Source organism: Nanorana parkeri, unplaced genomic scaffold, assembly GCF_000935625.1.
Source record: "Nanorana parkeri isolate BGI_ZX_2015 unplaced genomic scaffold, ASM93562v1 scaffold1595, whole genome shotgun sequence".
NCBI lineage: Eukaryota > Metazoa > Chordata > Amphibia > Anura > Dicroglossidae > Nanorana > Nanorana parkeri.
In genome coordinates this window covers 237607-262183 of record NW_017307863.1, presented here as the reverse complement: position 1 = coordinate 262183, position 24577 = coordinate 237607, and the positions used below count along the sequence as shown (strand labels likewise).

Sequence of the window (24577 nt, the reverse complement as noted above, 5' to 3'; positions counted from 1 at the left end):
TGAGAGCTTGGAGGAAACAAGGGTTCTACTACATAGGGCCAATACAGAATCATGATGCCTTCAGAGAACCCACATTTCTAAATTAAGGATTATTAGGTGTGATTATACATTCCCTAGTTTTAACAATTAATATACTGATTCAATTATCAGTTTCTGATAGCAACTTGAGTGGCCTGCCATGGTTTGGAGTGTCCAACACGCTCATATACTGTAGGTGTAATAGTCACATGTCCACAATCATTTGGTCAAGTGTACAAAGTGGCTGCTGGATGAAGTTCAGATTTCACCGTTTGATTGTGTATGTGCTAAACATAACCTTTCTTTAATGATAAGCTGAGAAATACATATAAACAACCTACCTGTGTGATTGGATATCTCCCCTACTGGACACTGGACACAGTGAAAGCAGCAACGTGGTCTTCCTCTATCTATGGTTCTTCTATAACCTGGTGGGCAATCCACGGAACACACCGACACAGGAATCTAAAACAGAAAAAAGAAGGAAGTTTGAAATCACTCAACGAAATACGTGATTGTGCAATAACAGGGTAATATTCGAGTCGGTGTATGTTGGATATTGTGGTCATTGTGTACATGTGGAATGTTTCTTGTAAGATATTTATTTTCTATTTTGTGTATACACCAATCAGCCACAACATTCTGACCATGGAGAGGTGAAGTGAATGGGGGGATATACAGTATTACAATGGCACCTGGAAGTGGGGAGCTATATTACAATGACACCTGGAAGTGGGGGGATATATTACAATGGCACCTGGAAGTGGGGAGATATATTACAATGGCACCTGGAAGTGGGGGGTTGGGATACATTAGGCAGCTACTGAACATTTTGCTCCTGGAGGTTGAATAAAGACATATGTCCATCAAGTCCAACCTATTGTGTGTATGTGTGTACGGTCCTACGGATGTGTGCGTATGTATGACGCTGACTCGAGTATAAGCCGGGGGGGGGCACTTTTCAGCACAAAAAATGGGCTGAAAATCTCGGCTTATACTCGAGTATATACGGTATAAGAAAAATTGTCCCTGGGTTGCAAACATTTAGCGAATATCATTGCAGACATCTACATTATGCTGTTCATACTAAAACTCACACATGGAATTCAGCAACTTTATAAAGTCACTTCCTGAATGGTGGGTGGCTGGGTCTTCCTGCTGTAGTCATGTTAGCAGCCCTAGAAAAAAAAGGCTTGGAAAAGACAATCCTATGAGAAGAACAAGAAATGCTATTTCTGTGGGTGTTCTCTACACCAACAATATACAGAATGTCCCTATACTAGGAAGCCTTGTATGAATATTTTGCTAGTGTAGCCCCTTCACCCTAAGTGGAGTTGTTCTTTATATTTAGTGCATAAATACTCAGGAATTGCCATGTGCTCTGGGGCAGTCCACTCCCGAGCCTCAGCTTGGGGGTTGCGTGTACACAGTTGGAGAAGCTAAATAGGCCTGTAGTCTGCAAGAGGCCAGATGTGGAACCAGGTGGGTTCTGGAACTGTCTGGGATGGACAGCCAGAGGAGCCCTTTCTTTGTCTGTTGAAGGTGCCAGGATGGCCAAAGAATGACATGGACCTCAGGAGCAGCTCTGGGGTCTCTCCCAGGGAAGAGCTCAAGGGAGTCTTCTGCACAGATGTGATTCTGTTGCTATGTGTTGTGTTATCCTCTGCTAAGCTAAAGTATTCCCGGACTATGGAAGCTGGAAGAGACTGTTGAGTCTGGAGTCCCTTGAAGTCTGTAGCCCTATACCCCCCTCCCCCAGTTTTGGCTGTTCTACAATAAAGCACCTTAAAAGTCCTTAAAGTGACTGGTGCCCAATTTACTGTTCACATCCCACAACCCGGCTTAGGATCCATTTCTGAGAGTGAAATGTTGGCCCTCCCTGCTTCTGGGGCTCACTACATACCCGTGGGGGTCAGAGGGCACTACACTAGCTTTAGAAAATATTATCTGACTGCAGACTATTTATATATATTTTTTTTAATTTGTTTTGATCAATAGCCCATTAGTTGAAAAAAAAACAGCTTTCACTGCTATACTCACTTCCTCTCAGGCGCTTCCTGTCCCCCACAGGCTTACTGTTCCCAACATCATACAACCTACATTCTGTAAGCCCACGCTGTCAAAGATATGTTCCCCTGGGGGGAAGGGTGGGCGTAATCATCCTGTGTTCATAGTACTCCTGGACTGAGGGGCACTCGCACATCATTACATGAGCATTTCTCAGTTCAGGAAAGGGGACCACCCAACACTGCCACCATTGAAGAAGAAAAAGGATCCATGATCTGACCATCCCCAATACAAACACATATACAATTGCCATTTCTCCCTCCTAGAGGCCCTTCAGCAATAGTTGTCATTTTAAGATGTTAGCGGGGTTGTCACAAGATCAGTAGAGTCCTCTTCAGATCTTCCCCGACAGTGGTAGTCCTCTCCTTATTATTAAATTGTGGGGGCAAGGCGCCATGATGACACCCACTCAGGCAGTAGGTCTTTGACGCTCGGCTCTCTGTTTTGAGTCAGCATCATTTAACCAGGAAATTATTTAGCATAAAACACTGGCGTCTTATGCTATATGGGCAAAGGTTTGTGGACACCTGATCATCACACTAGGTTTTTGAATATCCCATTTCAAAACCTTAGGTATTCCAATGAATTTGCCTTGCCTTTGCGGCTAAAACAAGCTACACTCTTCTGCAAAGGTTCTCCACAACATTTTTGGGGGGTCTCTCGGAATGTGTGCCAAGTTATCCAAAATAGCATTTGTGAGATCAGGTACTCATGTTGGATGAGAAGACCTGGAACAATCAGCGTTCCAATTCATCCCAAAGGTGTTCAGTAGGGTTGAGGTTAGGCCACTCTGTGCAGGACACTCAAAATCCTCCAGATCAAACTCATCCTACCATGTCTTTGTGGAGCTGGCTTTGTGCACAGGGGTACAGTCATGCTGTAACAGAAAAGGGCCTTCACCAGACTGTTACCGCTAGATTGGAAGCCCTAAATTGTCTAATATGCCTTTGTATGCTTTAACATTACCATTACACTTGACTGGAAACACTCGAACTTATAATTTGTAGGAGTGTCCACATATGTGTAGGTGTGATGGTCTGGTGTCCACAAACTTTTGGTCAAATCTTTCATGGTTTCCAATGATGAGTCCTCCATGCCATGGTTCTATCACACCTCCCCGTTCCTTTGGCTGTGATGATGCCGTCTCAATAACACAATTCTGTGAAAGAAACTCTTCCATCATGGCCGGTATCCGGACCTGGAATTAACGATTGAGAGCTTGCAAAGAAATTGACAGAAGAACCCTGCGAATGATTACACACGATGGCATTGTAGCATTATTGTAAATACTTTACCTTTATTTTGAGCTTTTGCTGCTTTAAGAAACAGTTGATGTCATTTCTGGGCCTATATCTTTGCATTTCATGGAGAGAATGGGCCATGGCATAGACAGCCTTGTAGACTTGGTAAGTGGTTCCAAAATTCTGAGTATCATAAACATCACGTGAAAGATGACCTAACCGTGTGCTCTCATTGCAAGTGTAAAGTTTAATTCCATGATTTCTTAGGAACGTATTAAGGAGAGAATTTGTTGTTTTACAATTCAAGTAAAGTCCAATAATTTGTTTTATTAGGATATCATCTGGGCGGTTTGTAGTGCTGATGTCTTCTAAGAAGTTCCTCAGAGGTGGGATCTCCTTGGTGTTGGGTGAAAATATGAGACAGCCATTTAGGGTTAACATACCTTTCATAGACACAATACTTCGAGGAGTAGAACCTGCTGGTATGATTAATGTTTTTTTAAAATGTATGTTTTGCCCGATTCTGATGAAACTAATCATGTTTATTGAGGCGGAACCACAAAATACTACAATTTTTGAGGTTGACCTTTTAAAAACCTGCTCAGCCTCATCCAAACTTGGACCACTCTTAACAGTGTCATCTCGAGGCAGCATGATAACGTATTCCAAGCAGATATTATAAAGTACAGCCACTTTCCTTAATTCTTGGCTCTGTTTTTCTCCAGCATCGTCTTCAGAAGCAATGACTCCAATCCAGGTCCATCTGAAGTATGTGAGCAATTTAATGATTGCCAAAGTCTGGGTCTGATCAGATGGAAAGGTTTGGAAGAAGGATGAGTAGATGTCCTCACTGGTTACAACATAATCTGATGGACCACAGCTGATCTATATGAAATGTTGAAAACGTACATAGATGATTCTGGGTAATGTTCTGGAATATGGACTTCTAATTGCAAATATGAGGCTCAGGGCTTGTTCACACCAAGCGCGTTCCAGGAGCAGAGCAGATCTGTTACAGACCGGATCAAAACTGCGTCCAATGTATTACAATGGTATTTTGGGCTCTAGTTCACACCGCAGCATGTAAAAAAAACTGCAGCAAGCCCTATTTTACCTGCTCTGGAACACTCTGGAACGCATGCAAACGCATCAAAAATGCATGCAAATGCCCTGGAACGCACTGAAAGCCCTTTTTTTAACCAAAAACAGCCCTGACCGCTTAAAAAATGCAGTGAAAAACGCTGTATAACACATTGCACTGCGTGTGCAGAAACTCATGCAGGTCTGGTCTGCGTTTGGTGTGAACAAGGCCTAAAATAACTTCCTACTTTATGATTCAATGTGTTATTACAGGTAAGCCATTTCCTTGCATGTGTTTATTTTTGTATTGGTGAATATATAAGGGAGTGATTTTTGTGATCTTTCTATACCATGTACCCAAAGGTATTTGTTAATCCCTTCAAATTATTAAAGTGACACTAAACTCAGGAGTTAAAGCTTGAAAATGCATTTGAGTACCTTACCCAGGTACATCCCTATAATGAGGCAGCCTGAAGGGGTTGCCTTAGGTGGCATCTCATTGGGGGGTGGCCGGGTGGTGGAGGGTGTCAGATGGACGGCCACATTGTTCCAGGTTGCTAAGAGCTGTGATATTCTATGGCTTCCCGCCCAGCTCACTGACATCACTTGTTGCCTGGAATTGAGCAGGATTCCCTGGCTTGCAGCCCACTTCACCCGTGACCATCCCCTATGAGCCGCCCCCCACCCCACCCTGGAACCCCAACACATCACCTCAGGCGTTGACAGCCCCTCAATAAATGTATGTTATTTGTGTATCACTCAGCTGTAGATCCTCAAATGATCTAGGAATTGGTGATGACACTGTCCTTCCTTCTGAAGGGGGGCTTACTTTTGTTCCCCATGGTCCCTGTATGTTGTGAAGTAGTCACCGCTCCAAGCTCCACCCCCGGGATGGACTACAATCTCAATACAAATTGGTAAACTAAACATGAGATTGTAGTCCATCACAGGAGCGAGCTTGGAGCGGTGACTACTTTACAACACACACAGGGACCATGGGGTACAAAAGGAGCCCCCTCCAGAAGGAAGGACAGTGACAGCACCAATTCACAGATGATTGGAGGATCTACAGCCGAGTGATACACAAATAAGATACATTTTTGTTAATAGTTAAGGTGCCTGTATTGATTTTTAAGATTTTACTTCGGAGTTTAGTGTCATTTCAGGCAAATTCTTTGGCACACAAAGCCATTCTAGCCAACTGTACCCTTCCAACATTGGGGAAAAAGTTTAGGGATTGTCTGAGAAGAAGTGTGACACAATTGCAAGTCAGGTCTTCTCATCCAACATTATACAACAGTACCTGATCTCACAAATGCATTTTGGATGAAGGCGCATGCATTTCCACAGAAACACTCCACGATCTTGTGGAAAGCCTTCCCAGAAGAATGAAAGCCTGTTATAGTTGCAAGAAAGCGGAGATGGGACAATTCCATATGGCCCCTGGTTTTGAAATGGGACAACCAACAAACTCATATAGGTGTGATGGTCAGGTGTTTACAAACATTCCACTTGGTTTTTCTTTTCTTCTTTTCCTCAGTACCTTTCAAATGTATTAATATTAACTGTTCAGACTCGTCCCTCAGCCTGTGCAACAAATGTAGTGTTAGAATGGAGTTTAACTTTAATCTTGTCTAACAAACATTATGATTACCTGTGTGTAGCCATATAAGTTCAGTATCTGTACGATGTGTAAGGATCTCTCTGCAGGTGGATAGAAGATGACACCGGCCAGCTTGTCACTGTCTAGGCAGGAGAAGTTTGGGATGAGGTCTCCAGGACCAGACACGATCTGTAGGACACTCTCTATGGCCTTGTTCACATTGTTACAGTAATCGTACACATGGTATCCCAGGGTCACATTGGGCAGAATATCCGGGTTCCTGTTTATCTCATCCACAGCAAACATAAAGGCCATAAGATGTCTGTAAAAGCCAGGAATGGGCCTGAGGGGAACGCAACGCGAAATATCAGAAGAACGATCACTAGCTATCACTTCTCAAACTCAAGTAAATGTCATGCTGTGAACACAGACCAATTCCAGATTATATGCAAGGATGTAGGCTTTTGGGATGAGAGAGGGAGATCTTTCCTGTCCACAGTCTGGATGCTGTGACCGTGTCTTTGCTGGACAAACTTTTTCCCAGTGTAGTGTGTTGTCTATATAGTCATACGATGGATCCACTAGGGGGGCCAGTGACTCAAACAGTTCAGGGCCGACAGTCTCGGGGCGCCTAGTGGATTCTCAATAAGAGAGAAACTGTATCGCCTCTGACTCCTTGGTGCCATGGTAGGACCAGAGGAGGGGGACATACTTAAGCTGGGGTGGCAGGGAACCAGACTCTGATTCGCTTCAACAAAGTCTATAAAAAATGGTTGCTTTTTGTGTACAGAAAGTTAGGTCTTCTCTCAGTGCCCCACAAACAATTTGGTTGCTTTAAACGTTTCATGTCCAGGGGTTATCAAAAGCTTTGTGAGCAGACCAAATTTTGAAGTTTTAGTATGCATGAAAATGTTATGACTACTTTGCATACCGAAATCATTTACACTGAATACATTTCTCATAATAAGCAGACAAATGGACACAAATATATATAAAAAAAATGCATTTTAACTTTGTTTAGTCCATAACATATTATTCATAACTAATAAAATGTCAGATATTTACACTCAAATATCTTCATTTATTTATCTAATAACATAGACCCCCAAATATGTGTAATTGTTGATACATACATATAGCATCCTTCCTCCTGGACTAAGTGGTTCACATGCAAAAAGGCCATGAGCACCATTCAGTCTGTCCAGGAGTACTATGAGTCCAGCCTGCATGCTGGTGTACCCCCAGGGTGTGTGTCAATGACAGGCAGAGCTCACAGGAAATGGGTAAAATGATGCCGACTGTTGTTCTACCTGAATTAGACTGGTGCCACTGAATGCTTTGTTATAAGAGGAGGGCTTTAAAAAAACAATTTCTGAAGTTCTGTTTTAAATCAGTTTTTGGGGAGTGTCTGTGGGAATTTGTGGCAACATCCAGCATAAAAAATATTTGTGAAGTGAGGAACTGATGTTGGATGAGAAGACCTGGCTCTCAACTGGTGTTCCAATTCATTCCATAGGTTTTCGGTAGGGTTGAGGCCAGGGCTTTTTGCAAGACTCTCAAGTTCCTTCACGAAAAATTGGCCAAACCATGTCTTTATGGAGCTGCCTTTGTACACAGTGGCACAGTCATGATGGAACAGAAGTGCAGAATTGCCTAAAAATTATTTGTATGCTTTAGCATTAACAATACCCTTCACTGGAAACACCAGAACTCAATCATTTCTTGGGTATCCACGTATGTTTTGGCCACATAGGTAGTTGTAATGGTCAGGTGAGAAGAGGAATCAGCAGCACTCAGTAGAATAATCCAACATGTCCATGCATTGGACATAAACGTCACACAAACACAAGAGCCAACGTTTCGAGACCGTGCAGGGTCTCTTCATCAGGGCATAAGAAGTGATGCTTCTTATGGTCACTTCTTATGCCCTGATGAAGAGACCTTGTGCGGTCTCGAAACGTTCGCTCTTGTGTTTGTGTGACGTTTATGTCCAGTAAATGGACATGTTGGATTATTTTACTGAGTGCTGGTGATTCCTCTTCTCACATTGTACTTGCACGGTGCCATCCGTGTTCATCACTGCCAGCACCATCTTCTGTATAGGCCCGCACTGCTGTAAGGTGTGCGGAGGATTCCCCCATCTATCCAATTTGTAATGGTCAGGTGGTCACACTCTTTTGGCCATATTGTCTATCTGTTTTCCATGCAACAGAATGTTGCCTGTTATCTATTCCTTCTTTTTCCTATTATTATACAGGATTTAGTGCCAACAGTTTGCGCAGAGCTTTACAATATAAGGAAGACATTACAATCACAATACAATTCAAGACAAGATGGTAAGGAGGGCCGTGTCCATGAAAGCTTACGATCTAAGAGGGAAGGGCAAATGATACATGAGGAGGTAGCTGTGTAGGGATGGATTGTTTGAGAATGTGATGGTTGAGTGGTTAGGTTGAGGTGGGATAGGCTTCCCTGAAGAGATGAATCTTTAGTGATCGCCCAAAGGCAGTCAGAGTAGGAGATAGATGGACAGGTTGGGGTAAGGAGTACCAAAGAATGCAAGAGACTCTAGAGAAGTCCTGGAGGCAAGCATGGGAGGAGTTGATGAGGGAGCTAGAGAGCAGTGGGTGGTCAACTAATAGCAAGAGCAAGGGGTAGTGGCCATTGTTCTTAGCAGTCAGTAAGTCATTAGTGTTTAGGAGGGTGGTTTCAGTGGAGTGTTTGGGGCGAAAGCCGGACTGTAAGGTATCGAGGAGATTGTTATTAATGAGGTGGTGGCTCAGGTGGTTGTAGATAAGGCGTTCTAGTAGTTTGGAGATGAATGCGAGTAAGGAGATTGGTCTGAGATTGTTAAGGTTAGTGGGATCCAGTGAAAGTTTTTTGGGTATTGGGGTGACTAGTGCATGTTTCAGATGGGTAGGAAAGATTCCAGTAGAGAGTGAAAGATTGAAAATGTGAGTAAGAGAGTGTTGGATAGAGCAAGAAGGTGACCAGAGTAGTGGTGAGGAAACAGGGTCCAGGGGCAAGTGGTGAGGCGGGTGTCAAAGAAAAGCTTTGTAAGCTCCTCTGTGGTGACGGTGAAAAGAGGAAAGTATTGGTGGATGATGAAATTGCCACAAGGTTGTAAGAACACAACTGTCTAAAATGTCTTTGTATGCTGTGGCACTAACAAGTGGAGGTGTATCTACATATTTTTGGCCATATACTTATGTGTGATGGTCATGAGTACACTTATGTTTGACCCTGTAGTGTATCTACAGACCAGAAATGACAAATGTAGATATTCATAAGATCGCTCTGAACATGTTGTGACAGATGAATGGGCTGTTACAGTGTTAAGTCAATAGAGGACACTGGGTGAGTAAGTTCTTATAATGAAATGGTGTCACAGGAAGCCTAGTAGAGAAGACTGATGAGAGATGGATGGTTTTGCAATCATATGGAAGAGCCTGCTCTCCAGACTATGAAAGGAGCTGGTTCTGTACAGGAATAGGCTGAGATTGTGACCAAGCCATGTGATAAGGTAGACAGGAGTCTGGAAATCTTGTATCAAGTTGGTATAACCCCTGGAAGGGTGGACTCTTATGTTTGTCCTGCTCTGCAGATAATATAAAGGGGGCAAGCGGTCCTAAAACTTACCTTGACAAGTGGTCTGAGTCCATTAGGAGCTCTCTGTCTGATGCTGATCCATACAATTCTTACAAGAATGTACTTACATGCTGCAAGCTGAAAATGTATCCCAATGTTTATAGTTATGTGCAATATAAAGGAAACTATCTACAGGAAATGCTCCACCGATAATATAATCTCCGTCCTGGAAATATTTTCCATTGAAAAAACATATTTTTTTGTTGATAAAACATCGAGGGCCTGAGCTTAATCTCTGGCTCTGTACCAGCAGGGTGACATAGAGACAGAAGAATGAGACGAGGAGAGGACGGTTACCAAACATCTCCATATAATAACATGGACCTATCTATATATACCGTATACCCCTCTTCATAGAGGTCACAGTGCACCACTCTACAGATCTGCAGTACGGCCTGATAGACATCTGTGTGTAATGTCTGCTCCTCATACAGTCTACAGATCTTATATAGAGTGCAAGGTGAGGGAGAGATTGTGTAAAGATTATATTTAGCTGGTCTCTGTCTGCACTTTCTTTGTGTCTTCACATTTGTTAAAGATAGACGAATGGAAAGTGTTATTTTAGGTGCCATTTGTAAAGAACATTGCAATAGTTACATAGTATTTGAGGTTGAATAAAGACATCAAGTCCATCAAGTCCAACCTATTGCGTGTATGTATGTGATTTTGCAGGTGTTTGCGTGTGTATGAGTCCATGTGTGATCTTGTTCTTAAGTGCACCTGTACCCCTGTATATTACGGTCTCTAAGGAAATCGTCCAAATGCTTTTTGAATGATTAAACACTCTTAGCTGAAATCACAGCATGTGGCAGCGAGTTCCAGACCCTAACCGCTCTAAATGAGAAGAATCCCCATCGCCCCTTGTGCTGAAATTTTTTCTCCACCAAGAGTTTATTCCTGATGTTGCTATCACCATTGAACATCTTGTACATGAAAATCATGTCCCCCCTTTATGTCATCACTTCCAGCGTGAACATGTTTAAATTTACTAACCTTGTCTCATAGCTTTGGTCCTCCATAACCTTAATTAGTTTGGTTGCTCTTCTCTGGACTCTTTCCAGCTCAAGGACATCCTTTCTGTGGACTGGTGACCAGAACTGGAGGCCGAACCAGCGATCTATAAAGTGGCAAAATTATAGACTTGTCTCTACAGTACATCCCCTGCTTAATACAGGACATGACTCTACTTGCTTTGTTAACAGCAGGCTGGCACTGCAAGCTATTGTTTAGTCTATGGTCTACAATGACTCCCAAATCTTTTTCCATTTCTGACTTCCCTAGTGGAGTTCCCATTAATGTATAGCCCCCTTGCCTATTTTTAACCCCAAAGTGCATTACTTTACATTTATCGACATTAAGCCTCGTCTGCCTCCCTTGCCTATTTTTAACCCCAAAGTGCATTACTTTACATTTATCGACATTAAGCCTCATCTGCCATATAGTTGCCCGCTCCCCTATTTTATCCAGGTCCTCCTGTAATGTTATAATGTCTAAGTCCGTGTCTATTACCCTCCCTATTTTAGTATCATCAGCAAACACAGAAACATGACTATTCACACCCTCCCCCGATATCATTAATGAACAGGTTGAATAGCATGGGGCCTAGCACAGATCCCTGGGGCACGCCACTCATGACCCTAGACCAATCTGAAAAGGAGTAATTTATAGATACTTTCTGGACACGTTCCTGTAGCCGGTTTTCTATCCATGTACACACTATTTCATCTATGCCCATAGACCTCAGCTTGTGTAGTAAGCGTTTATGTGGTACCGTGTCAAAAGCTTTTGAGAAATCCAGATACACTACATGCACCGGCCTCCCTCCATCCAGATCTCTACTTACCCCTTCGTAAAATGTTAGTAGGTTGGTCTGGCAGGAACGGTCTTTCCTAAATCCATGCTGGTTATCATTTACTATGCCATTATCCTGAACAAACTCTACTAAGTAGTCCTTAATCATTCCCTCTAACAGTTTGCATACTATGGATGTAAGACTGACTGGCCTGTAGTTCCCAGGTTGGCACCTTGACCCTTTTTTGAATATCGGTACTACCGTAGCATTCCGCCAGTCACTTGGTACTCCACCAGTCATTAAGGAGTCCTTAAAAATTAGGAATAACTTGAGGCACTGGCTCGTCTCCTGTCACTGGAGTCCAGGGATGGATTCGCCATTAGTGGATCAGATCTCCGTCCGGGTTTATGCTTTCTTTTCTCCCGTTGGTCTTTTATCTTCCCTTTCCTAAGTTCTTACTTAACCTCCTTCTTACTTTTCCCCTATGGTGCAACACATACTGAGCTAGAAATACTCTACCGGCTTTCATACTCACTCAGATGTTTTCCTAATTGTTTAAGCTCTTTAGGTGAGACTGTTTATCTCTGTGTCCACGTATATATCCTTCTGGTGTGAGTGGATAACGCTAGAATCATCCATCCTTAGAGACACCCCTATGAGTGTCTTGTAACTCAGGTTGCAATAATGTTGATGTTTGATGGCCAAGATACAACGGGAGCGACCTGGAGTGGGCAGGGACTTCTCTAACCTCAGATATCCACAGGTTCCCATGCTTCTATATTTTTACATGTGATGTACCAATAGGTGTGTTTACTTTTCTTTTTGTTTTTATACGATATATGTATTGTTATGAAAAAACGTTGAAATAAAGAATTTATTAAAAAAAAATAGCAATAATGGTCTCGTTATAACCTGGCTTAGTTCTTTAAGTACCTTGGGGTGCAGGTTATCTGGTCCTAATGCTTTATTTGCATTAAGTTTTTTAAGTCTATGTTGAACCCCGACTTCCGTCAACCACTGTGGTATATTTTGCAATGAGCTATGTGTATTCTTATCCACATTAAACCCGTCTTTTTCCTGAGTGTATCTGTATCCCGAGGAGAAAAAAGTATTCAACACCTCGGCCCTCTCCCTGTCGTTTGTGATTCACTTCCCGTTTCCGTCCTTTATTGGGCCTATCTGCTCCTTCCTTACTCTTTTACTGTTTATGTACTGGTAACATTTTTAGGGATTCTTTTTACAGACAGTGGCAATATGCTTTTCGCACTCTATTTTAGCTGCCAAAATTACTTGTTTACATCTTTTATTACATTCTTTGTAGTTCTGGAAAGCCAATGCCGTCCCCTCCATCTTATATTTTCTAAATGCCGCCCTCTTGTCCTTGATGAGTTGCTTCACTGTTTTATTTAGCCATACAGGCTTAGTTTTCCATCTTTTACTTTTGTTACCCAATGGTATACTATTGGTAATAGCATTTTTTAAAGTGTTCTTAAAACAATCCCACTTCTAATCAGTGCTCAGTTTGTCAAATAAGTCTCGCATTCGGTGCCACACACTATCTGGCGCAGCCTTTACAAGTTTGCCTTTCTTAAGTTTAATGTTCTTGTCCGACCGGCCCACTTCCCTTTCCTGTACCCAACATTGAAAGTAATCACATTGTGATCACTATTTCCCAGTGTCTCCCCAATTGCAATATCTTCAACTAACTCCGCATTATTAGAAATGATTCAATCTAGGATGGCATTTTTCCTAGTTGGAACCTCAACCATCTGATCCATGAAGTTGTCCCGCAACAGGTTCAGAAAACGGCCGGCATTTGTCAAATGTGAGGTTCCACCAGCCCAATTGATGTCTGGATAAAGGAAGTCGCCCATCACAACAACATTACCCTGCCTCCCAGCTATTTCTATTTGGGAGTGTAGATGTGCCTCCCACTCCTCCCCTATATTCTGAGGTTAATAACAAACACCCACAATACGTTTACGGCTAGTGTCCGTCCTATCTAGTTCTAGCCACAAGGATTCCACGCTATCTCCACTATCTGTCGTGATATCGTCCCATATGTGGATATTTAGACTATGTTTAAGATACATGCAAACCCACATTGTACTCATTTAGACTTATTCAATTCTAATTATGTTTTATTGCAGCTTCCTTTATTGGTCAGGAGGAGATGAAGGCCCCATTCTAATGGATTGGGGTTGTTGAGTAGTTTGTGACCTCATCTACGTGACCAGACCAAGACACTATCACATGACAGTTATGTCCTCCACTCGGTGGCACCATCCAACTCCAGAACTTACTCAGGGTGTACTCCTGCTGTGGGGGCATTTTTTTTGCCTTAAACAAGTAAAAATATACAAATGTATTTTAGGTTTTTTTTTTTATTCAGGGTTATAAATCAGTGCAATGGGATATTTTGAGTCCAAAAAAACAGGAATTCACAAAGCCACCACTGGCCTCATTTCCTTCCCAGTTACCACACAAATTGTTCCTTGTTATTGTATTGTTCTTCTACTGATATAAGAGAATTCTTTATTGGGAAGTTGTGTTTGGATGTGACTAAGACTCTACAGAAATAATAGCTTCTTCTCACTGCGGACTCATTAATACATTTTAAGCGCTAAAAGGACATGACAGAAGAGACCCAATGCTCAGAAATAAAGGGCGCCCAACCAAAAGGCCAAATAGTCCAAAAATGCTTTCAAATGTTCACAATGCCACCAACTGAAAGAAAATCTAAGGGATGCACCGATACCGGTTATTTGGTATAGAGTATAGCGATATTTTCTTTTCTGAACTTGCAGATAATGAATACCGTTACCGGAAATCCCATTAAGGAAGGCGGGAGACGTGTAATGACTCGCCGCCCAACTTCCCGATTAGCTGGGAAGCCGGCTTCCTGATTGGCCGGGAAGCCGGCTCCATGCTAATCCCATTAAGGAAGTAGGGCAGCATGTAATGACTCGCCACCTGGCTTCCTAATACCGGAAGTACTCACCCAAATACTCAGTATTGGCACCGATACTGGTATCGGTGCAACTCTACAAAACCTAATTGTAAACAATTTTTGAACAGGTTTTCTGCATTCATGGATGTAAGTCCGTAAGCATATGCGGATGTGCACAAGTTCAAGCGTATACCTGCATACAGCCATTGACTTCTATGAGAGGCTGTACCCAATGCCTGTGGCTCCCTAGCAGGGGTGGGGGAAACCCGCCAGAGCCCTAACTGAAGACAGATGGTGGTGGAGAAAAACAAAGCAAAGCATGTCAACTTTTTTTTGAATAGTGAGAATATTAGGATTGTATTTAAGATAAAAGAATGTCTGCAAGTTAGAACTTAGGAAGCTCTTCATAGGAGTCTACCTTCACTAGAATCAATCAGCAACCCAAGAGCAGGAGGCAGGAGAGGCTCCAATGTTGGCTGCTCTTCCTTCCCGTACGGCACCCAAGGTTTTGTATTGGCTTCAGGGAAGGGGGGAGAGACAGACAGCCAGATTATACTGGTTACAATTTGGAATAAAGAACAAATGAGAACTAGGCAGATCGGAATCTTTACTCCAATGAACTTCTTCCAGGTGGTCCCAGGTTTGGTGGCTTTGAAGGCCATGTAGACCAGCATAGTCTTGGCCAGAATGGAGGAGACTGCTACTGAGAAGAGGACCCCGTAGACTGTATGACGAAGCATGCATGTTATATGCACAGGACGACCCAGAAATAAAAACACAGAGAGGAAGCTCAGCATGATGGAGACCTGAAGAACAAAGCTCAAATCTCGGTTGTTAGCTTTGATAACCGGTGTGTCTTGATACATAATGAAGATGACCAATATCAATGAAGCTGCACTGAAAAACAATCCAGAAATAACGGGGATGGCAAAAGTAATTGGGTTACCCGTATACGAGAGATACTCAACAGGTTTTGGAACACATTGGTTGAAGTCATTTGGCCACTGGTCTTCAGGACACTTCTGGCATGAGCCTTTGTCTATAAAGATAAAGATTTTTTCAATTGCAAATATCTTTAGCAAATATTGGCCGCTCTGGGCTGTGATGATGTAATTTTCAGCCCACATTGCTTGGCTGTTTTGTATCATTTCCCTGAGAGCTTGGAGGAAACAAGGGTTCTACTACATAGGGCCAATACAGAATCATGATGCCTTCAGAGAACCCACATTTCTAAATTAAGGATTATTAGGTGTGATTATACATTCCCTAGTTTTAACAATTAATATACTGATTCAATTATCAGTTTCTGATAGCAACTTGAGTGGCCTGCCATGGTTTGGAGTGTCCAACACGCTCATATACTGTAGGTGTAATAGTCACATGTTGTCAGGGTGCATCAGTCAGCAACCATAGTGCAGCTTCTGCCCGGATTGCTGCACGCTATGCGCATGTTCGTATTCGTCGCGATGCTGCTAGTAATGCGCGTGCGTGAAAACGTACACGTATGCGCTCAACAACGTGCACACGCATGTCCTTGGCGCCAGGCGGGCTATTTAAAGATGGCTCCTGCATCTGCACTTTGCTGAGAGATCTTCAGCTGTAACCTGCATCTGTGTTTCTGCTCCTGGTACCTGTTTGACCCAACTTGATTCCTGACTCTGCCTGCTTGCTGCCTGCCTTGTGACCTCGGCTCGTCCCTGACCATTCTTCTGGCTCCTGATCTGGTACTATTCTGCTCGCTAGTGTATGACCCGGCCTGCTCCTGACTCTGCTAGTGTCGCCTGCTTTTGTACCACGCTGACCGGACGTTACCGATCTGGCTTGTTCCTGATTACGCTTCAGCCTCTCACACAAGTGTCGTCTGATGTGGCATCATCCACCAGCTGTCTCTGGCGTCCTGTTGTCAGCATCAGTGTATCCAGTGTGTCCAGCAGTCATACCAGCCACAGGTACTCGTGCCCCTCTCTGTCTGTACAACTACTGCTCCATCTCCTGTGCGGCCTTCCTCATCACTTCAGGCTCATACCAAGGTACGTGACAGATGTCCACAATCATTTGGTCATAAAGTGTACAAAGTGGCTGCTGGATGAAGTTCAGATTTCACCGTTTGATTGTGTATGTGCTAAACATAACCTTTCTTTAATGATAAGCTGAGAAATACATATAAACAACCTACCTGTGTGATTGGATATCTCCCCTACTGGACACTGGACACAGTGAAAGCAGCAACGTGGTCTTCCTCTATCTATGGTTCTTCTATAACCTGGTGGGCAATCCACGGAACACACCGACACAGGAATCTAAAACAGAAAAAAGAAGGAAGTTTGAAATCACTCAACGAAATACGTGATTGTGCAATAACAGGGTAATATTCGAGTCGGTGTATGTTGGATATTGTGGTCATTGTGTACATGTGGAATGTTTCTTGTAAGATATTTATTTTCTATTTTGTGTATACACCAATCAGCCACAACATTCTGACCATGGAGAGGTGAAGTGAATAACATTGATTATCTTGTTCCAATGGCACCTGGAAGTGGTTTGGATATATTACAATGGCACCCGGAAATGTGTGTGTGTGTGTGTGTGTGTGTGGGTATATTACTATACATTAGGCAGCAACTGAATATTTTGTTCCTGAAGTTGATGTGTTGGAACCAGAAAAAATTGACAAGTGTGAGGATTTCAGTGACTTTGACAAGGACCAAATTGTGATGTGTAGACGACTGGGTCAGAGCAACTCCAAAACTGCAGCTCTTGTTGGATGTTACCGGTCTGCAGTGGTCAGGACCGACCAAAAGTGGTCCAAGGAAAGAAAACCAGTGAACCGGCAACATGGTCATGGGTGGCCAAGACTTACTGATGCATAGTTACAGGACCGTCTTTAATATTGATTGGACCCCGGGCAAACATTTTCTTGGGCCCCCCACCATGCCCCCCCCCCGCAATATTGCCCGCTATATGCTGACGGAGCAGAGCCATGCTGCAGCTGGGATGGATCCAAAAAATATTGTCCAGAGCCACCCCACCACCTGATTGACAGCTGTCTCTACCTCTCTAGAGGTTGTGTCCACCCCATTCATCCTTCCAGTCAGCGTTGGAGGATCAGAGAGGGGAGGGGGCTATTCCTGCGAGGAGCCGTGACTGACAGTCACCGCTCTCTGCAGAGAGAGTGAGTGCAGGAACTGAGTGATCAGCGGTATGTGATCACTCAGTTCTTGATCAAGAGAGCCAACCTGTGGCAGCTTCAGTAACTAGGTGGAAGAGCGCATTTCACTCTCCCCATAATTCTACTTTCATGGTAAATGTGTGAATAATTCGCCACCTACTACTTCCACTACATAGGATAGCAACAATAATAATAATGACACCTGAGCATGTCCCCTGGTGTCATTATTATTATTATGCCCCCCCCCGGTGTCATCATTATTATTATTATGCCCCCCCCCGGTGTCATCATTATTATTATTATGCCCCCCCCCGGTGTCATCATTATTATTATTATGCCCCCCAGTGTCATTATTATTATTATGCCCCCCCCCGGTGTCATCATTATTATTATTATTTCCCTCTGGTGTCATTATCATTATTATTATTATGTCCCCTGGTGTCATTATCCCCAGACATAACAATAATGACACCGGGGACGGACAGAACAATAATGACACCGGGGACGGACAGAACAATAATGACACCGGGGACGGACAGAACAATAATGACACCGGGGACGGACAGAACAATAATGACACCGGGGACGGACAGAACAATAATGACACCGGGGACGGACAGAACAATAATGACACCGGGGACGGACAGAACAATAATGACACCGGGGACGGACAGAACAATAATGACACCGGGGACGGACAGAACAATAATGACACCGGGGACGGACAGAACAATAATGACACCGGGGACGGACAGAACAATAATGACACCGGGGACGGACAGAACAATAATGACACCGGGGACGGACAGAACAATAATGACACTGGGGACGGACATAACAATAATGACACCGGGGGGACGGAGATAACAATCATGACACCGGGGGAACATAATAATAATAATGACATGGTGTAACGTCCTTGCCTGCCGCGAGCCGTCTGCGTTCCAACGTGGAACGCATCGGCCGCGTCACGCAGGCCGCTTCCCTCTCAGAGGGGGAGGTTCCCTGCTCTCCACCGTGGTTTGCGGAAGTGACGTCACGGCCGGTATCACTTATAAATAGCTCTTGTGAACGCTATGGAAGCGTTCCACTATTGAGCTTTATGCCCTACAGATGCCAGGAGCCTCAAGGACCCCTATCACTGCTGGATCTCGTGTTTCCTCAATCCTGTCTTCCCAGCAGTGCCACACCTAACCCGACCACCCCCACCCCTCTTCTCCCCCCACCCAGATAGAAGCCCAACCCAGCAGTCATGTGCATTCACCGTGGACAGGGGGAGGATGAGACTGCAGCCATGGAGGGAGGAGGGCAGAAACATGCAGCCGGGTGTGCAAAATCGATCTTCCTCCTTTGCTGAGTGGGAGGTGATATCCCGGGCTGCAGAAATCTTTGCTGCACATAGGGAGTGGGACAGGAGGCTGCTGCCCTCTAGCGTCATAAAGCGGTAGTGCACACTAGATGGCTGGTACAGAAACGTTTCAAACTTTCATCAGCTCTAGTTTATGGGGTGCAGGGCCCCACAACAATGATTGGGCCCCGGGCAAGTGCCCCTTTTGCCCTTCCTTAAAGACGGCCCTGCATAGTTACATCGTTACATAGCATTTGAGGTTGAATAAAGACATATGTCCATCAAGTCCAACCTATTGTGTGTATGGTCCTACTGATGTGTGCGTATGTATAGGTCCCTGCGTGTTCTCATCCTTTAGAGTACTTGTTCCCCTGTATATTACGGTCCCTGAGGAAATGGTCCAATCTCCTCTTGAATGATTCAACACTCTCAGCCGAAATCACAGCATGCGGCAGCGAGTTCCAGACCCTGACCGACCTAACTGAGAAGAAACCCCTCCGCCCCTTGTGCTGAAATTTTTTCTCCACCAATTTTAGGTGGTGGCCTCTCGTCCATGTCATGGAGTTAATTGTAAAGAGTTTGCTGCTAATGTTGATCAGTGGAGGCTGTTATAGCCACAAAGAGGAAGCTAGCTCCATATGCTTGACCAAAGTTCTGAAATTAGATATTTTTTGAAATTAGATGTCTAACAAACTTATGTTTGAGTGTCCTCAAACTTCTGGCCATATAGCGTATGTGTACTTCAGGCATATTAATCTCTGTAAAATGACTCACCTCACTGTAAGTCCAGAATATGGGGATCCGTGAAATTACAAGCTGCCCTCCTTCAGGAGATGACACTTCAAAGCTCCCAATTTTATTGGAGAAGTACTTGCTATGAAGGCTGTCTGTTACATGGCCAATGGTCATTATATCATAAGATGAGGACATTTCTCTTTTCTCATTAAAGAAAACTTCTTCACCAGTAGGATCTCTGAAGTGGACTCTTCTTAAAAAAGCCTAGAAGGAGGCAACCAGAATTCTCAGAATTTTCTCTCACAGGTTCCCTTCAAAGTTTTACTTTACTTTTTCATAATATAAGACAAATTCTCCCTGGGTTGCAAACATTTAGCAAATATCATTGCAGACATCTACATTATGCTGTTCATACTAAAACTCACACATGGAATTCAGCAACTTTATAAAGTCACTTCCTGAATGGTGGGTGGCTGGGTCTTCCTGCTGTAGTCATGTTAGCAGCCCTAGAAAAAAAAGGCTTGGAAAAGACAATCCTATGAGAAGAACAAGAAATGCTATTTTGGTGGGTGTTACATAGTTACATAGTATTTGGGGTTGAATAAAGACATAAGTCCATAAAGTCCAACCCATATAGGTCCACGCTCAACTCATTCTTAGGAATGCTTGTACCCCTGAATATTACGGTCCCTCAGGAAATCGTCCAAAAGTTTATACACTCTACATCCTACACTCTTAGCTAAAATCACCGCCTATGGCAGTGAGTTCTAGACCCTAACCGCTCTTACTGAGAAGAACCCCCTTCGCCCCTTGTGCTGGAATTCTTTTTCCACCAATTTTAGGTGGTGGCCTCTAGTCTTTGTAATGGATTTAATCTTAAATAGTTTGTTGCCAATGTTGCTTTAACCATTGAACATCTTGTACATGACAATCATGTCCCCCCCTTAATCTCCTTACTTCCAACGTGAACATGTTTAAATTCAGTAGCCTTGTCTCATAGCTCTGGTCCTCCATTCCTATAATTAGTTTGGCTGCCCTCCGCTGTCCAGCTCAAGGACATCCCTTCTTAATACCGACGACCAAAACTGAACCGCGTACTCCAGATGAGACCGAACCAATGATCTATAAAGTGGCACAATTATAGACTTGTTCTCTACACCAACAATATACAGAATGACCCTATACTAGGAAGCCTTGTATGAATATTTTGCTAGTGTAGCCCCTTCACCCTAAGTGGAGTTGTTCTTTATATTTAGTGCATAAATACTCAGGAATTGCCATGTGCTCTGGGGCAGTCCACTCCCGAGCCTCAGCTTGGGGGTTGCGTGTACACAGTTGGAGAAGCTAAATAGGCCTGTAGTCTGCAAGAGGCCAGATGTGGAACCAGGTGGGTTCTGGAACTGTCTGGGATGGACAGCCAGAGGAGCCCTTTGTCTGTTGAAGGTGTCAGGAAGGCCAAAGAATGACATGGACCTCAAGAGCAGCTCTAGTATCTCTCCCAGGGAAGAGTCTTCTGCACAGATGTGATTCTGTTGCTATGTGTTATCCTCTGCTAAGCTAAAGTATTCCCGTACTGTGGAAGCTGGAAGAGACTGTTGAATCTGGAGTCCCCTGAAGTCTGTAGCCCTATACCCCCCTCTCCCAGTTTTGGCTGTTCTACAATAAAGCACCTTAAAAGTCCTTAAAGTGACTGGTGCCCAATTTACTGTTCACATCCCACAACCCGGCTAAGGAGGCGCTACACTAGCTTTACAAAATATTATCTGACTGCAGACAATAATGTATTTATTTTTAATCAGAATTCCATATTTTTCAATCAATAGCCCATTCACATTCTGTGAGCCCAAGCTGTCAAAGATATGTTCCCCTGGGGGGAAGGGGGGGCGTAATCATCCCGTGTTCATAGTACTCCTAGTACTCCGCACTTACACATCATTACATGAGCATTGCTCAGTCCAGGAAAGGTGGACACCCACCATTGCCAGCAATGAAGAAGAAATGGGACCCATGATCTGACCAGATGGGCATGCAGAGGGTGCCTAAGGTTGGTGGAGAACAGGAGATAGTGCAACCCAGCATTCCAGGGTCACCCCACACACACACACATTTTTTTCCCCCCCCCCAGAGCCTCTCCAGCATGTATTTTATGCTTTTTGTATATTTACTTTTTTCAGATGTTGTGAGGCTTGTCAAAAGATTTCTAGGGTGCTCTCCAGATCTTTGACAGTGGCAGCAGTCATCTCCCTATCTTTAAACTGTGAGGGAAAGGCGCCATGATAACGCCCACTCAGGTAGCTGGTCCTTGACGCCCTGCACTCTCAGGATGTCCTCAGTACTGAGTCAGCGTCATTCAACCAGGAATTTATTTAGCAAAAACACATACATATACAATGTTAAGTGTAAGGTTTTATAAATGCTACAATAGTTACAACGAATAAAAATACAATACATTTCTATAAAACCAAACTTTCAGCTGTGGCTGGGCCTTGCTACGTTGAATCACTCACTGCCGTCTTACATTATATGGGCAAAGGTTTGTGGACACCTGATCATCACACTAGGTTTGTGAATATCCCATTCCAAAACCTTAGTTATTAAAATGGATTTGCCTTGCCTTGCCTTTGTGGCTAAAACAACCTACACTCTTCTGAAAAGGGTTTCCACAACATTTTGGAGAGTGTCTGGGAATTTGTGCCCAGTTATCCAAAATAGCATTTGTGAGATCAGGTATTGATGTTGCATGAGAAGACCTGGAACAATAAGCGTTCCAATTCATCCCAAAGGTGTTTGGTAGGGTTGAGATCAGGGTTCTGTGCTGGACACTCAAAATCCTTCACATGAAACTCATCCTACCATGTCTTTGTGGAGTTGGCATTGTGTAAAAGGGCCTTCACCAAACTGTTACCGCTAGATTGGAAGGCCTAAATTGTCTAGTATGTCTTTGTATGCTTTAGCACTAACATAACACTTTACTGGAAACACCTGAACGAATCATTTGTAGGAGTGTCCACATATGCTGACCGTGTAGTAGGTGTGATGGTCTGGTGTCCACAAACTTTTGGTTAAATCTTTCAAGGTCTCACGTGTTGAGACCTCCACGCCATGGTTATCAGATGATGAGTCCTCCATGCCATGGTTCTATCACACCTCCCTGTTCCTTTGGCTGTGATGATGCCGTCTCACTAACACAATGCGAACCTGTGAAAGAAACTCTTCCATCATGGCCGGTATCCGGACCTGGAATTAACGATTGAGAGCTTGCAAAGAAATTGACAGAAGAACCCTGCGAATGATTACACACGATGGCATTGTAGCATTATTGTAAATACTTTACCTTTATTTTGAGCTTTTGCTGCTTTAAGAAACAGTTGATGTCATTTCTGGGCCTATATCTTTGCATTTCATGGAGAGAATGGGCCATGGCATAGACAGCCTTGTAGACTTGGTAAGTGGTTCCAAAATTCTGAGTATCATAAACATCACGTGAAAGATGACCTAACCGTGTGCTCTCATTGCAAGTGTAAAGTTTAATTCCATGATTTCTTAGGAACGTATTAAGGAGAGAATTTGTTGTTTTACAATTCAAGTAAAGTCCAATAATTTGTTTTATTAGGATATCATCTGGGCGGTTTGTAGTGCTGATGTCTTCTAAGAAGTTCCTCAGAGGTGGGATCTCCTTGGTGTTGGGTGAAAATATGAGACAGCCATTTAGGGTTACCATACCTTTCATAGGCACAATACTTCGAGGAGTAGAACCCGCTGGTATGATTAATGTTTTTTTATCATTTACATTTTGCCCGTTTCTGATGAAACTAATCATGTTTAATGAGATGGAACCACAAAATACTACAATTTTTGAGGTTGACCTTTTAAAAACCTGCTCAGCCTCATCCAAACTTGGACCACTCTTAACAGTGTCATCTCGAGGCAGCATGATAACGTATTCCAAGCAGATATTATAAAGTACAGCCACTTTCCTTAATTCTTGGCTCTGTTTTTCTCCAGCATCGTCTTCAGAAGCAATGACTCCAATCCAGGTCCATCTGAAGTATGTGAGCAATTTAATGATTGCCAAAGTCTGGGTCTGATCAGATGGAAAGGTTTGGAAGAAGGATGAGTAGATGTCCTCACTGGTTACAACATAATCTGATGGACCACAGCTGATCTATATGAAATGTTGAAAACGTACATAGATGATTCTGGGTAATGTTCTGGAATATGGACTGCTAATTGCAAATATTAGACTAAAATAACTTTATGATTCCATATGTTATTACAGTTAAAAGAGAACTATGGGGTAAGTGTTTTTCCCCATAGTTCTCTTAAGGGTCACAGGAGGACATTTACTAGCGTTCTCCTGTGACCCAAAGCTCAGTATATCGCGAGCTACAGCTGGCGGTATACTGAGACCGCCGCAGCCGGGACGTATCCCTACAATGCTGTCGAGATCCACCCAGCTGCGGAAAAGACAGCTTGCTCTGCCTATCTAGAGGCAGAGCCAGCTGTACCCGCCCCTGTCTGTTCCTCCAGTCAGCGCTGGAGGATCGGAGCCGGGAGGGGTGGAATCCCTTCGCGGAGCGGTGACTACCAGTCACCGCTCTCTGCAGGAAGATGATCGAGAAGTGAGCGAGCGGCAGTATGCGTTCGCTCACGTACTGGTGATTATCTGAGAAGATGTGTTACATCGATTGCAAGCCAAGTCTTCTCATCCAACATTATACAACAGTACCTGATCTCACAAATGCATTTTGGATGAAGGCGCATGCATTTCCACAGAAACACTCCAAGATCTTGTGGAAAGCCTTCAAAGAAGAGTGAAGGCCTAAAAAGCTGCACAAAAGGGAGAGGGGACAACTCCATATTAATGCCCATGGTTTTGAAATGGGAGAACCTACAAACTCATATAGGTGTGATGGTCAGGTGTTT

At 43.6% G+C, this 24577-nt stretch overlaps 1 protein-coding gene across 1 annotated transcript; it reads right to left on the bottom strand.

Annotated features, from left to right (window-relative positions):
* Positions 1-14803: 14803 nt before the first annotated feature.
* Positions 14804-22780, bottom strand: LOC108798960 (vomeronasal type-2 receptor 116-like). The gene is made up of 4 exons (XM_018570768.1): positions 22673-22780; positions 19691-19915; positions 16576-16699; positions 14804-15438 (listed from the first exon to the last, which is right to left on the bottom strand). The coding sequence occupies exons 1-4, from the start codon at positions 22778-22780 to the stop codon at positions 14804-14806; spliced, it is 1092 nt and encodes a 363-aa protein (XP_018426270.1).
* Between the last annotated feature and the right edge of the window lie 1797 nt (positions 22781-24577).

Bases quoted from the DNA above. Each gene is read 5' to 3' on its own strand.
- LOC108798960 (XM_018570768.1), bottom strand. From the start codon at position 22,780: ATGGAGGACTCATCATCTGATAACCATGGCGTGGAGGTCTCAACACGT. The intron at 19,916-22,672 runs GTCAGCATATGT...GCCTCCTTCTAG, and splicing joins ACCATCACACCTACTACACG to GCTTTTTTAAGAAGAGTCCA. The intron at 16,700-19,690 runs GTGAGTCATTTT...TTTCTGTTTTAG, and splicing joins TATTCTGGACTTACAGTGAG to ATTCCTGTGTCGGTGTGTTC.